The sequence below is a fragment of the Sturnira hondurensis genome, unplaced genomic scaffold (assembly GCF_014824575.4).
Source record: "Sturnira hondurensis isolate 20B ecotype Veracruz unplaced genomic scaffold, ASM1482457v3 Scaffold0001221, whole genome shotgun sequence".
NCBI classification, from domain to species: domain Eukaryota; kingdom Metazoa; phylum Chordata; class Mammalia; order Chiroptera; family Phyllostomidae; genus Sturnira; species Sturnira hondurensis.
Window position 1 is genome coordinate 1670806 of NW_028073852.1, and position 12436 is coordinate 1683241.

General features: G+C 66.2%; 1 protein-coding gene across 2 annotated transcripts; it reads right to left on the minus strand.

Moving 5' to 3' along the window:
• Positions 1-741: 741 nt before the first annotated feature.
• GAA (alpha glucosidase) lies at positions 742-12362 on the minus strand. Of its 2 annotated transcripts, none has more exons than XM_037063945.1 (20): positions 12270-12362; positions 9474-10035; positions 8609-8754; positions 8006-8171; positions 7830-7926; positions 7356-7475; positions 7158-7276; positions 6913-7044; positions 6306-6416; positions 5979-6092; positions 5800-5884; positions 5470-5587; positions 5149-5282; positions 4214-4365; positions 3925-4073; positions 2867-3008; positions 2330-2479; positions 1854-2018; positions 1483-1635; positions 742-1172 (listed from the first exon to the last, which is right to left on the minus strand). In XM_037063945.1, the coding sequence occupies exons 2-20, from the start codon at positions 9996-9998 to the stop codon at positions 1113-1115; spliced, it is 2838 nt and encodes a 945-aa protein (XP_036919840.1). In that variant the 5' UTR covers positions 9999-10035; positions 12270-12362; the 3' UTR covers positions 742-1112. The 2 variants fall into 2 exon arrangements, with proteins under 2 accessions (XP_036919840.1, XP_036919849.1); XM_037063954.1 differs by having other exon boundaries at positions 12304-12344.
• Positions 12363-12436: the final 74 nt, after the last annotated feature.

Here is a 12436-nt window from a genome sequence, read left to right on the forward strand (position 1 = left end):
TTAGAGAGAGGGCAAGGTAGGGAGAAAGAGGAGAAACATCAGTGTGCGGTTGCCTCTCATTTGTCCCCAACTTGGGACCTGGCCCACAACCCAGGCACGTGCCGACTGGGAATCGAACTGGCGACCCTTTGGTTTGCAGGCCGGTGCTCAGCCCACTAAGCAGCACCAGCCGGGGTGGTTTGGATGCTTTTAAACACCGACCCCCCGCCCCCACCTGCAGGACCGGACGAATCAGCTTGGTGTTTGTGCGACGTGAAATGCGCTCACTTGTTCTGAGCCATGAACACTGTCGAGGCCTCCCTGCCGTGCGAGCCCGACTGAGAACGGTGCTCCTGGTGGCTGCCAGGGCCGGTGGCCTGAGGCGGGCCCACCCGGGGAGGACTACTCGGTGGTAAGAGGACAAGGTGTCACTGCCTTGCCCTCAAGGGGTCCACACAGACCAGCGGCTGTCCAGGGACGAGGGTGCTGGGGCACACCTGGCCCACCGTGTGCCTCTCTGACCCTTGTCACATTAGGGATGGGGGGCTGGGACGGGAAGTGAGGTGGGGACAGACGGGTTGCTTTGAGCCTGCACAGTTCGGCTGTCTCCCACACCGCCGGGAAAGGCCGGGAGGCCGGGGCCTATGGAGGGTGGACTGTCACAGAGGATGGACTGTCCGCCTCCATGTCACAGCCCTCAGGCACACCCTTCCCACCCTGGGTGCCAGAGGGACTTGCAGATGCCCCTTTTATTACCGATAATTGCACTTAAAACGAAAAGGTTTCCCTGGTCCTGGGAATTGTCCCAAGTTCCCCAGAAAGCGGTCTGCAGTGGCTGTCCAGCTCCGCCATCGGTCAGGGAAGCAGTAGAGCCACCCCGGGTGGGACTTTGGGTGAGGCCCCACCCCACGCACCACCTCCCTGCATCACAGGCGGGAGGCTGATCAGGCGCGCATTCCAGCGACAGGCATGGAGAGCAGGTCTCCCGAGAAAACATTCGGAATCCAGGGGACCCTCAGGGCAGGACCCAACCTGCGGGCCGGCAGAATGCTCCCGCCGAGCCCCCAGAGCAGGAGGGAGACCCGGAGGGCGAGTCAGCTCTGCGTGACTCAGGAGAGCACGGGGCCGACCAGTCAGGACCAGCTGATGAGAAACCGCTGCCCCACCGTCAGCAAGACAGGGATGTCCAGGGTCTGGAAACAAGAAAGGACCGCTGGCCACCAAACCAACCATCACCAGCAGAGGTGGGACCCTGAGCGCTGGGCCCTGGGGAGGCTTATGGGGCGGGGGGTTCAGTGGGGCGGGGGGACTCATGCTCTCGGCACTGGCCACCTTAATCAAGCTTTCTAAGGAGTCGCCATCAACGTGGACACAGGCAAAAGCCCCTTCCCAACCCCCACAAGGACCCATCCTCCCCGCCCCTTGTGACGCCACCGTGGGGGACACTGTGCTCCGAGGACCCTCCGTACTCCCCGCCCCGTCTGTGGGTCTGCGGGCTCTTGCCTGGGTGTCGGGGCTGTAGGTGAAGTTGGAGACCGGGGTGCCATTGGAAAGGACCTGCTGGGGGGCCGAGGCCACCCCCAGGACCACCACCCTCCTCAGCAGCAGGTTGGCCCCCTCGCTGTCCACGTGCACCAGCTCGTTCATGACGGTGTTCTGTCCCCGGGCGTGGCAGAGAGAACGGGCTGTCAGCAGACGGCCCAGGCGGGGGCCCCCAGACAGTACTGGGGAGGGACCAGGGGGCCCTGTGACCCTGGTCCAAGAAAGACTCTGGTGTCCTGGCACCCCCATGGGCACAGATGGCCCACTCCTGGGCTGACCCCCCCAGGGGACAGGTGGCCCTCTCGGGACCCCAGGCCTGGCTCCCGACTCACATTCCTGGCCAGGAAGGTGACCTGGGTGTAGGCCCCACGCTCCAGCACCCCCAGGCTCTCCCCGTCGTCCCAGAAGAGCTCCCCTCGGGCCTCCCCGCCCGAGGTCAGGGCCACGGCCAGCGCCATGGGCTGCTTTCGGGACTCCGTGGTTGTGAGGCCAGGGCCCTGGAAACAAGGGACACGTGTCACTGTGCCAGCCTGGCGGCAGCCTCCACACCAACAGGGGACACTGCACAGGGACAGCCTTGTGCCCAGGAAACCAGGGCCGGCAGCACAGCCTGCAGCCGGGGGGCCCGGACTCCGAGGGGGCTGGCCTGTCCAGGGCAGAGCCCTGGAGGGCGTGGGCGGCCCACAGCTGTTGGCAGGCGGGCTGACTCCTGACGTGGGTCGGCCCAGCAGGCCCCGCCCCTCCGCCTGACAGGCCACGGTCAGCCCTGTGGGTCTGGACACAGGGCTCCAGGGTCCGGCTTGGGTACCTGCAGGGGGATGATGTGCCCGGCCCGGAGGTGGAGGTTGATGGTGTCCAGGGGGGCCGGCAGCGTCACCCACTGCCCCTCGCTGTGGATGGCTGATGACAGGTGTCCTGCAGGTGCAGGCGGAAGGCTCCCCAGGGCCTCCAGTGACTCCTGGATGGGGACGGCACGTCACCAAGGGTCCTAGGCAGCGCCAAGCTGCTGTGACCTCAGGGGCACAGACTGGGCCACTTAGTGGGAACAGGGCCTGAGAGGCCCAAATGCTGGGCCCTGGGGTGGGGATGGGTCAGAGGGCGCTGGCAGAGTCAGGTTGTTGGCGGTGGCGGCAGCAGCAGGGAGGCCCCTGGCAAGTCACTGCTCTGGCCTCAGTTTGCTCACCTGGAACATGGGTTCCTGTGAGGACGGGAGGCGGGGGGGAGGGGGAGACGGTGCGAGGGAGCAGGGTGCCCCTCTCACCACCTGACCCTACTCACAGGCCGGGAGGGAGGGACCCCTTTGTCGTCTCAGTCCCAGCCCCTGGGTCAGGGACCCAGGACTCACCGCCTGCAGCCGGTACCAGGTGTCGGCAGGGAAGTAGCCGGTCACTTCGACCTTTCCGGGCTCGAGCACAGGCGTGACCAGCAGGGCCCCTCCCCACAGGAGCTGGCGGTCCACGGTCCAGGTGCGGGGGTCCTCAGGAAACCTTCACACAGGGCGGGCGGGGTGCGGAGGCCCGAGGTCAGTGTGCTCGCCAGGCGAGGCCTGAGCTGGAGGCAGGGCTGCTTCCTGGCCGACTGGCCCACGTCGGGGCCGGGAAGGAGCCTTCCGCTTGGCATGGGACACGCCAAGGCGGGGCGCCACCCGCATCCCCCGTCTGCAAACTGTTCTCACGGCTGCTCGGACCTAGGGTGCGCGATGCTTTGTCACTTCCGCGGTGACGTCCTCTCCAATTAGTCTGCCTCTACGGTCTGTGTTCGCAGCCGTTTTACGGCTTCTTTACATTCAGGGAAACGCAGTTCTTCTGAATCCACCCCCCCTCCCCCTCCTCCCACACGTGCTGCTCAGGAAGCGACTCCTGCTGGGGACACCCGTGCCTGTCTCCGGGGCCTTTGCTGCAGCTGTGCCCGTCAGTACCTCCTCAGTGGGCCCACCTGGAGCTCAGGGCTGCGCGCGGCGAGGAGAGCAACCTGAAGGTTCCCATGGCTGACTAACGGCCCTGCCCTGGGAACCTGGGAGGGAGGCCGTGCTGCGCCTCTCACAGGCGACAGAGTGCTGCTTCAGGGCTCCTTCCCTCGACCGCCCCAAGCAGACTCGATGACAGTAGCTCTTTTGATTTGAGACGCCATTCCACGTACGTTCTCCGCTCAGCGCTTTGCCTCTGGCGTTCCTGGACTTAGCGCGCCCCCAGCCCTGAACTGCAGCCTAATGGGACAGGGGGTACAGAGGGCACCCCAGCAGGCAGAGCCCAGGTTCTGGCCTCAACTCTCTCCTGCAACCTGCTCTCACTCAGTTCCCAGGACGCCCTGCAGCAGGACAAGCCGGCCCTGTGTCCCTGGGCCGGGTGTCACCTCCCTCCCCCAGGGCATCTGTGGGCCACCACCCCGACCTGGGGTACTCACTCCAGAAACAGTGGCCGGGCCACAGTGTCGCCCCTGGTGTGGGCGCCGTGGAACAGCGTGTAGAGGTGGGGCAGCAGCGTGTAGCGCAGCGTGAGCGCCTTCCTCATGGCCCGCTGCGCCGGCTCGCTGAACCTGTACGGCTCCTGGGGCTGCGTGGAGGCGGAAGGGAGGAGGGAGCACGGGCCCGTGGGACTCCAGGCACCTCCCCCCACCGGTTCCACACCTCTGGGCCGGGTAGCCCCTCCCCCCGTGTGTGGGCCCCCCAACAGGACCCCCACCGCCTGCCTACCAGGCTTTGCAGATCGTTGTGGTTGCGCATGAAGGGGTAGAAGGCCCCCAGTTGGGTCCAGCGCACACACAGCTCCTCCGAGGTGCTGCCGCGGAAGCCGCAGACGTCGGCCCCCACCAGGGGCACCCCCAGCAGGTTGAACAGCAGGATCTCTGCAGGGTGGAGTCCGACGGGGCCAGTTCGGGGCGCTGCGCTGAGCGCTGGCCGGCAGGGCAGCCCCCAGCTGGCCTGGCACACAGTCGGACCGGAGCGGGCAGGACGACAACCTGTGCCTGCCCCTCGGCTGCTCCCTAACTCCCGGCTGGGGGCCGGCCGAGCAAGCCAGCCTGTTCCCATTGGCTGGTGTCGCCCCTAAAAGACGACATTCCGGCCCTAGCCCTGCTGTGGTCTTATTTGGAAACAGGGCCCTTAAAGACGGGGTCAGTTAAGGTGAGGCCCTGAGGCCCTAAACCACTGTGATCTGCAACCTTACAAGGACCCAAGGACACATGAGGAGGGAGCCATGTGGTGACAGAGGCCCGGAGGTCAGAGCCACACAGCTGTAGGAAGAGGCAGGCGGGACTCCGCCTGGGACCCCCAGGCCGCCCTGCTGCAGTATGAATCCAGCCTCCAGGACTGGGCGGGGCATCTGCTGTTTCAGCCCCAGAGTGTGGCCCTTGCCCGGGGCAGAGGTGCAGGGCCTGCGGTCTCCTGCAGCTCAGGATGTGGTGGCCAAAGGGACACAGTGGGAGGAGGGAATGTGACAGCCTGCTGGGGCACGGTGGGGTTGAGGACACAGGGAAAGGGTGCGCTGCCAGTCCGCGCCCCCCCTCCCCCCCGGAATCAGGCGGTGCTGCTGCCACTGCGCGTCCCTGAGCCTTCTGAGCCCCACATCCAGCACTCAGCTCCAGACACACCCCCAAGGGGGCCCATGTCCCCACCCAACAGGCTCTCACCTGGCACAGACAGGGACAGCTGCTCCCAGCTGCTCTCCACGTCCCCCGTCCAGTGGCCGGCATGCTGGCCGTGGCCGGCGAAGGTTGAGCGGGAAATGACGAAGGGGCGCATCCCCCGAGCTTTCACCAGGGCCCTGGGCAGGGTGGGAACAGAGAGCTGTGCGGAGGGCGGAGGTCACGGTGCCCAGCCACGCAGCGGGCACGGAGCTGGGAGGGAGAGGGAGGCGCGGCCCCTGCCAATGTCTGACCCTGGGGCAGCCTGGGGTCCCTCCCTGCCTCCCGTCCCGCACCCCCCGCCGACGCCCCACGCATGGGCCTCACCGGCTGGAGGCCTGGGCCTCCATCAGGCCGTACAGGTTGTGCAGGTTGTAGTGAGTGGACAGCGACTGGCGGCCGGAGGCACAGATGGTGGCTGCCCGGAGCGTCCCGCCAACCACCCCTGGGGGCGAGGGGCACTGTTTCCAGGGAGCCCGCGCCCGGCAGGCTGGTGCCCCCAGAGCCTGGGAGCGTGCTCGAACTTGGGGCACATCCCTGCACAAACCCCACCTTCCCAAGGACGGGAACGGGGTGGACACAGAGGCTGCCCCTGAGGACCCCTTGGGGCCGTCACACCCCGATGACGGGGCCGGGGGCGGCCGGCAGGGGGCACACCTGGCACGTAGGGTGGGTTCTCCAGGTCGTTGTCCGGGCAGCCGTCCACGGAGCCCTTCACGAAGTTGGATGGCTCATTCATGTCCTGCACGAGAGGCCCCGGAGGTGGGCATCTACCCAGAACAGAGGGCGGGGCCGGCCCCACGGCTTAGGGACCCCCAGGGCGGGACCACACTCACAATCCACATGCCGTCGAAGGGCACCTGGGCGTGGAACTCAGCCACCATGTCCTGCCACCAGTCAAGGGTCTCGGGGTTGGTGAAGTCGGGGAAGGCGGTGGGCCCTGGCCACACCTGGATGACAGACCAGAGGGGTGAAGCCCAGGGTCCCCCCGTGGAAGGACTCAGGTGGAACTTCTTGTCAGGAGCCACCATTCCCCCAGGTGGGACCTCGTCCTGCTCCGCCCCCCGGACAGCACCCTCTTGCTGAATGGTGTCCTGTTCCATTGGAATGGAGAGGGTGTGGGAAGTCCTGGCCACACCCTCTCCCGAACCCCCTCGCTCTACCTGCCCGATCAGCGGCTGCCCGGTCTCATTGGTGATGAAAACCCCCCTTCGCAGACCCTCGTCATAGGGCCGGTAGCTCCCAGCGGGGCCAGAGCTGCTGATGGCGGGGTCCTGGGGGTCAGAGAGACCAGTGGGAGAAGGAAGTGCCCAGAGCTGTGGCCCCAGTCACTAGGAAGAGGGGACATGCTCTCGGTGGACCGTTAGCAGGGTGCCACGGCAGGATGGAGCCGTCCGTGCGCCCACCGAGTGTGGACATGCCCCTGGCTGCCTGAGGCGGAGCATGGGCTCTGGGCATGGTGCGTCTTTGTGCCGGGCCTCTGCGTCCTGCCACCTTCCCCCGAGACAGCTGACTGGGGAGGCGGGGCCAGGAGACTCGAACCCTGCACACAGCTCCGCCTGCCTCTCTGATGCTGGTGGAGTCCACTGAGCACCCCCCCAAGCAGCCTGCACCTTGACCCTGACCCGTAGGAGCCTGAGCAGCAGGCAGATGTTCCCAGGGACCCTGAGTGGGACGTCATGGGCAGCAGGGCGGCACCACCGAGAGCTGGAGCCACCAGCCCGGGCAGCTCTTACTCCCGAGCCACATCTTCAAGGGCAGGACACTCACCACAATCATCACGTACCGCCGGCCGCCCTGGTGGAACTCCTGCACCATGGCTGGGAAGTCCCCGAAGCTGTCCTTGCTAAAGGTGAAGTCCCTCCTGGCGTCCATGTAGTCCAGGTCGTTCCACTGGACGTCCTGCAGGGCGGCGGCTGCATAGGGCGCTGGGGGCCTGGGGAGCGGCCCGGCAGCCGTGCCTCCCTGCCCCCGCCCCACCCACCGCCCCGTGGGCCCCCGCCCCCTGCACTCACCAGCGGGAAGCCAGCTCTGGTCATGTTCTCCACCACCTGGCGGGTGACAGCGGTGGAGGAGTAGCCCCAGCGGCAGAGGTGGAAGCCCAGGGCCCAGTAGGGTGGCATGAACGGGTGGCCTGTGTGACAGACGAGGTGGCTGGGTGAGCAAATGGGGTTGGGGTGAGAGGGAGCGCACAGGGCCAGGGGCGGGCCCACCTGCGACATCCAGGTACTGCCGCACCACGCTCTCGGGCTCCGGGCCCAGGAAGACGTACATGTCCAGGATCCCACCTGTTGACCTCCAGCTGAGGGCCGGGCTCGGCTGCAGGACCACGTCTGCGAGGGACAGCCCTGGGCTCAGCGACATATACCCATCCGCCCCCGGGGCCCTCACGGGTGGCCAGGCCAGACCCCCTCTGGAGAGGGGCCCCTGCTGCCCATGACCCTCCCACAGGCTGCCCCAGACCAGTCTGCCTCGGGCACAGGGGCCCCCGAGGACCTGTGGGACCACCCTGAGCGGCTGCACCTCAGCACTCCCCTTTCCGGCCTCGGCCTGCCCCCCGGAGCCCACACCCTGCTGGACACATTCCTTAGGAGAGCACATGAGGCCTGGCCCCGCCCAGGGAAACCCTTGGCCTGGGCACTCAGAACCAGCGGGGTTGGGGCGTGGGGGCGTGGCTGCTCGCTCACCCATGGCGTTGCTGTTCAGGAGGAAGACCCCATGAGCCAGCCCGCCGGTCTCCAGCACCAGGTAGAAAGGGTGGGACCCGTACAGGTTCGCATTGGGCTGGGGTGCAGAGGACAAGGCTCTTGGCTCCCTTGCCCTGCAGCTCCCCCAGCCCCGGCCCCACCCTGGGCCCCCTTACAGTGGGCGCAAGGTCCCGGTTCCAGAGCGTGATCTTGGTCCAGTTGGTGCTGAGCATGAGGGGGCCGAGGTGCTCGGCCAGGCCGGTGATGTGCGGGGACGGCAGCGAGGTGGACAGCTGCAGGAACTGGTCAGCGAAGAACAGGGGCGCCACCGCCGTGTCCAGCCTGCCGGGAGGGACCGGATGGCATCACCACAGAGGCCAGACGAACCCAACACAGACCCTCCCGGAGGGACCCCAGGCCCTGGTGTCCCCTGAGGACGCCAGTGTGGCCTGCCCAGCTGTAGCTGGGATGGCCTCGAGATAGCAGCAGCCATGTGAGGCCCCACAACCCAGGCACCTGACGCGGTGCGGTGAGCACCTAGGGTATACCCGAGATGGGGTGCTGCCCTGCCGAGCCCACACTGTCCCAGGTGAGCCCCCAGGTGAGGACTGCCCCAGGAGCCCCAGCTGCGGGCCGGTGCTGCCCCAGACCTTCCCTGACCTGGGAGTGGTGGCCCTGAACTCCAGCAGGGAGGCCTGAGCGGGAGGGGCGGGCCTGGACAAGGCCAGGGGCAAGGCTGCCCCACCCCCTAACCCCCCACTCGGGGTGTGAGCACTCACAGAACCCGGCCGTCCAGCTTCCGCCGCACCACCACCCCGAAGGGCTCCTCGGAGAACTCCACGCTGTACAGCGTGGACGGCGCCCGGCTGCGGACACGCGGGGTCTCCATGGGTACCTCATAGCGCCTGCTGGCGGGGTCTTTGATCTAGACAAGGGCAGTGGCGTCACAAGGCTGTTGCTGGGCCGGCAGCTGTCTCTGCACCTGCCCACTCCATCCTTCACCGCCCCCCCCCCAGAAGCAGGAGCCTGCTTCCTCACCTCCAGAGCCGGCGGCACCCCTGCTGCGGGGCAGGTCAAGTGCAGGGTGCCCTGGAACCCACGGTTCAGAGGCAAGTTTCTTTAGGGTAAGTGTGTCTCAGAGGTTGCATGGGACTATCACCAAAATCATGAACTCAGTCCCTGACTATCTGGCTTGTTCACCACACATCCTATATTTCCGCCCGCCGAACCTGGCGACGCCATTCGGCCCATCACAGGCGAATGGGAGAGCAGGGGGCCCCAGCTCTCATCCAGTACGCAGTGACGGTACAGTGAACGGTGGTGTTTTAGGCGCCATTGAGACAACAGCGTCCTCTGAACAGGGCCTGGGCCCTCCGCTGTGCCAGCACATGTGTTTGGGCGGCAGTGCCTCTGCTGGGCGCCAGGCTGCGTGCCAGGGGCTGAGATGCGGCCCACCCCCGGCCTGGAACGTCCCCGTGCCCCCCACTGTCCTGGCGGCCACTGCTCCCTGAGGGTGGGTGCTGTGTCTGCTCACGCCAGGACCCCCTGTGGTGGTGGAACACACTCTGCGCAGTGACCAGTCCCCCGTGGACCTCCGTTCCGTCCCCACATGGGCCCCGCCCCCGCCCTGCCCGGCCTGCCCACCGTGAAGTGGAGACGGCTCTCGGTCTCCAGCAGCACATCCAGCCGCAAGCTCAGGATGTCCTTGGGGAAGAAGGTCGGGGTGGTGCGGGCCAGGCTGGCCGTGTAGCCTGTGTCCGTGGTGGTCAGGTTCCCCAGCCTGTAGCTCGGGTAGCTGGGGGGGAAGAAGCACCAGGGCGGCCCCATCTGGGAGCCCTGGGGCTGCCCCACAGGCACGTAGCAGCAGCCCCGGGCCTCGCACTGCTCCTGGGTGATGGCCTTGTCAGGGGCACAGTCGAAGCGGCTGTTGAGGGGCACACTGCACTGTGGGGGTGCTGCTTCCAGGCGGGGGTGGGGCCCTGGGCCGCTGGCTCCCTGCTGCTGAGCTCCATGATTCTCCTTGGGTTCTGGAGAGAAGCCACGCGGCTCTTGGGGTGTCACCGCCAAATCGTGGAGCAGGACACGTCCCAGGAGGATGGCAGTGGCCAAAGAGAGGAGGGCGCAGGCCCCCAGCAGGGGGCGGGAGCAGGGTGGCCGCCTCCGGTCCATGGTCTCGGCAGTGCCTGTGGGGACTGGTGCCCCTGGCCTGTGAGGAGAGGAACCAGGCTCAACAGGGGAGGGAGGAGCAGCCGGGCCTCGGGGTCCTCCGAGAAGCTTCCAGACTGACCCCAGCATGTGGCGGCCAGAGGTCCGGCCTGCCGAGGGGGCGGGGCAGGACGGGCCAGCGCTGTTCAGACAGATGTAGGAGAGGCGGGAAAGGGGAGAAAAGTCCCAAACAGGGTTGCAGGACACTGGGGACTGTGACAAAGGAAGGTCTGTAAACATGGCTTGCTGGCACGAGAAGACCCGCACGGCAGAAACAGTGGAACGAACCGGTCCCCACAGCAGACAGCAGCCTGCTCCTGCATCAGCTCCAAGGTTATTAAGTTGTGACTAATGGGGTGTCCTTAAGGGCGCCCGCCACCCCCCTCTGCCCACCTCCCGCTGACCTGCACAGAGTTACCGCCTGGACAGAAGTCTCTGGCACTGCAGCTGAGTGCAACACCCAGGGATGGCCCGGGCCCGGGAGAAAGGCCCGGCCCCCGGAGCCCCTGCCAGCCAGAGGTCAGGCTCAGGGGACCCCGGCTTGGCTGGGGGAGCCTGTCACAGCAGGTGCACCAGAACCTCACTCTTTTTGCTCATCTGTGTGTTCTAAACATTTTGTAAGAACCAGTGCTGGTCCAGCTCCTCCGAAGAGCAGAGACATCAGTGTGGGACCAAACGGTCAGGGACTCTGGGAGGGGAGTCCCTTCTGTCTATCTGAGAAAATGGGCAATTGCTGGGGAGGCTGGGGGTCATCGCACCCCATGCAGGACCGACCCCACAGGAGGGTGGGACGGTGGCTCGGCCAGAGTGTCCCGGCCTGAGTGTCCCGGACTGCCGTGCAGGCTGAGCAAAGTTGGGCAGGGCCACTGGGTCCGGGGGGTCCTGGGGCTCCGGGACATGGCTAGCTCTATTGTCATGGGCCAGAAGTCACCTGTCTCAGGACAGCGGTGGGTTTCAAAGTGCAGCTGCCCAGCGGGCATCATCCCTTCCCTTCTGTTCTGACACCCCACACAGACGGCAGTCCTACACGCCTGGTGGTCACTGCACTCCTGACCAACCAGCTGGAAATTCAAGGGTCACAACCCCCAACCTCCTCAGGCTCACTACCGGCTAGGACAAGTCGCAGAGTCCGGGTGTGCTATAAAGGGTACAACTCAGGAACCCCCAGATGGCGAGGTATGGGGGAGGGGTGCGGAGCCAGAAGAGGGGCTGCCACCCTCCCCCCATCAAACCAGGCTCCCCAGCCTGCAAGCTCTCTGAACCCCAAGTAGTTCGGGGTTTTGTTCTGCAGGCCCGATTGGTTCATCACTGGCCCTCTCAGCTCCCTAGAAGTTGGGGGTGAAAGTTCCCACCCTGAGCCCAGCTTGTCTTTCTGGGGACCAGCCCCAAACTACCCATCATCTCATTAGCATATAAGACACCCATCACTCCCAAGATACCAGGGGTTCGGGAGAGTGGGACAAAGACTAAATATTTACTTTTTTCTATCACAAGGAATCCCAGCCCCACCTGACCCTTCCAGACACATCTGAGAGCTGAGATCAAGACAACTCAGAAACTAGGGGACTCAGGGTGTCAGCAGGGTCCTCAGTCAGGGGCTCTTGGGCAACGCCCTCCCTCCCCACCCAGAGTTCAGAAGCTACAGTGCGGAGCCCAGGCGAGACTAGCGCCACAGCCCTCCCGCGGCTTCCATCGTACAGCTGGGGAAGAGTCCCAGCCAGCCCTGTGTGTGTGTGTGTGTGGGGGGGGGGTGCTGGGGCGGGCGATGTAGAGAAAAAGGGGAAGAATCGAAGGTCAGGTGGTCCAGCGGCGCTGCTCTCCAGAGAAGAGAGAAGTGGCCCAGACTGTTCCCCGGCCAGGGTGGCGGTGTAGATCAGCCGGTTCAAAGCCCAGTTCCACCACTGGAGGGGCAAGCAAGGGTCCGCCCGTGCCTGTTTCCTCCCCGTGAAATGGGCCAGTGCAATTTTCCTGGCCTGGCACCGCGGGACTGAATGAGGACCGCGCGGCTTCCGGGGTCCCAGTCGTTACTGTGGCCCCCGCCACCCGTGGACCCTAGCACGGCGTGCCCAGCTTATCCAATGGGAAATCGCTGATGACCCGTCCATCGATCCATCGACCCCTCCCCCTTACGGGCCTCACGACTGCCCCGACCCGACAAGGAGGGTGCAGCGGACCGCCCTGACCCCGCGCTGGGACCGCGCTCAGCCCCGGGCCCGTTACCCGCGGCCCGCTCACCTCCGCGCACGCGCGCCCGGTCCGGGACACTCACCTCCGCGCACGCGCGCTCAGCTCCAGGCGCCGCACTCCTTTGCGCACGCGTGCCGGGTCCACCGCGGCGACGGGGTGGGGCGGTCAGGTGTGGGCGGGTGCTGGCCAAGGCCCGGGCAGCGAATCACGTGTCC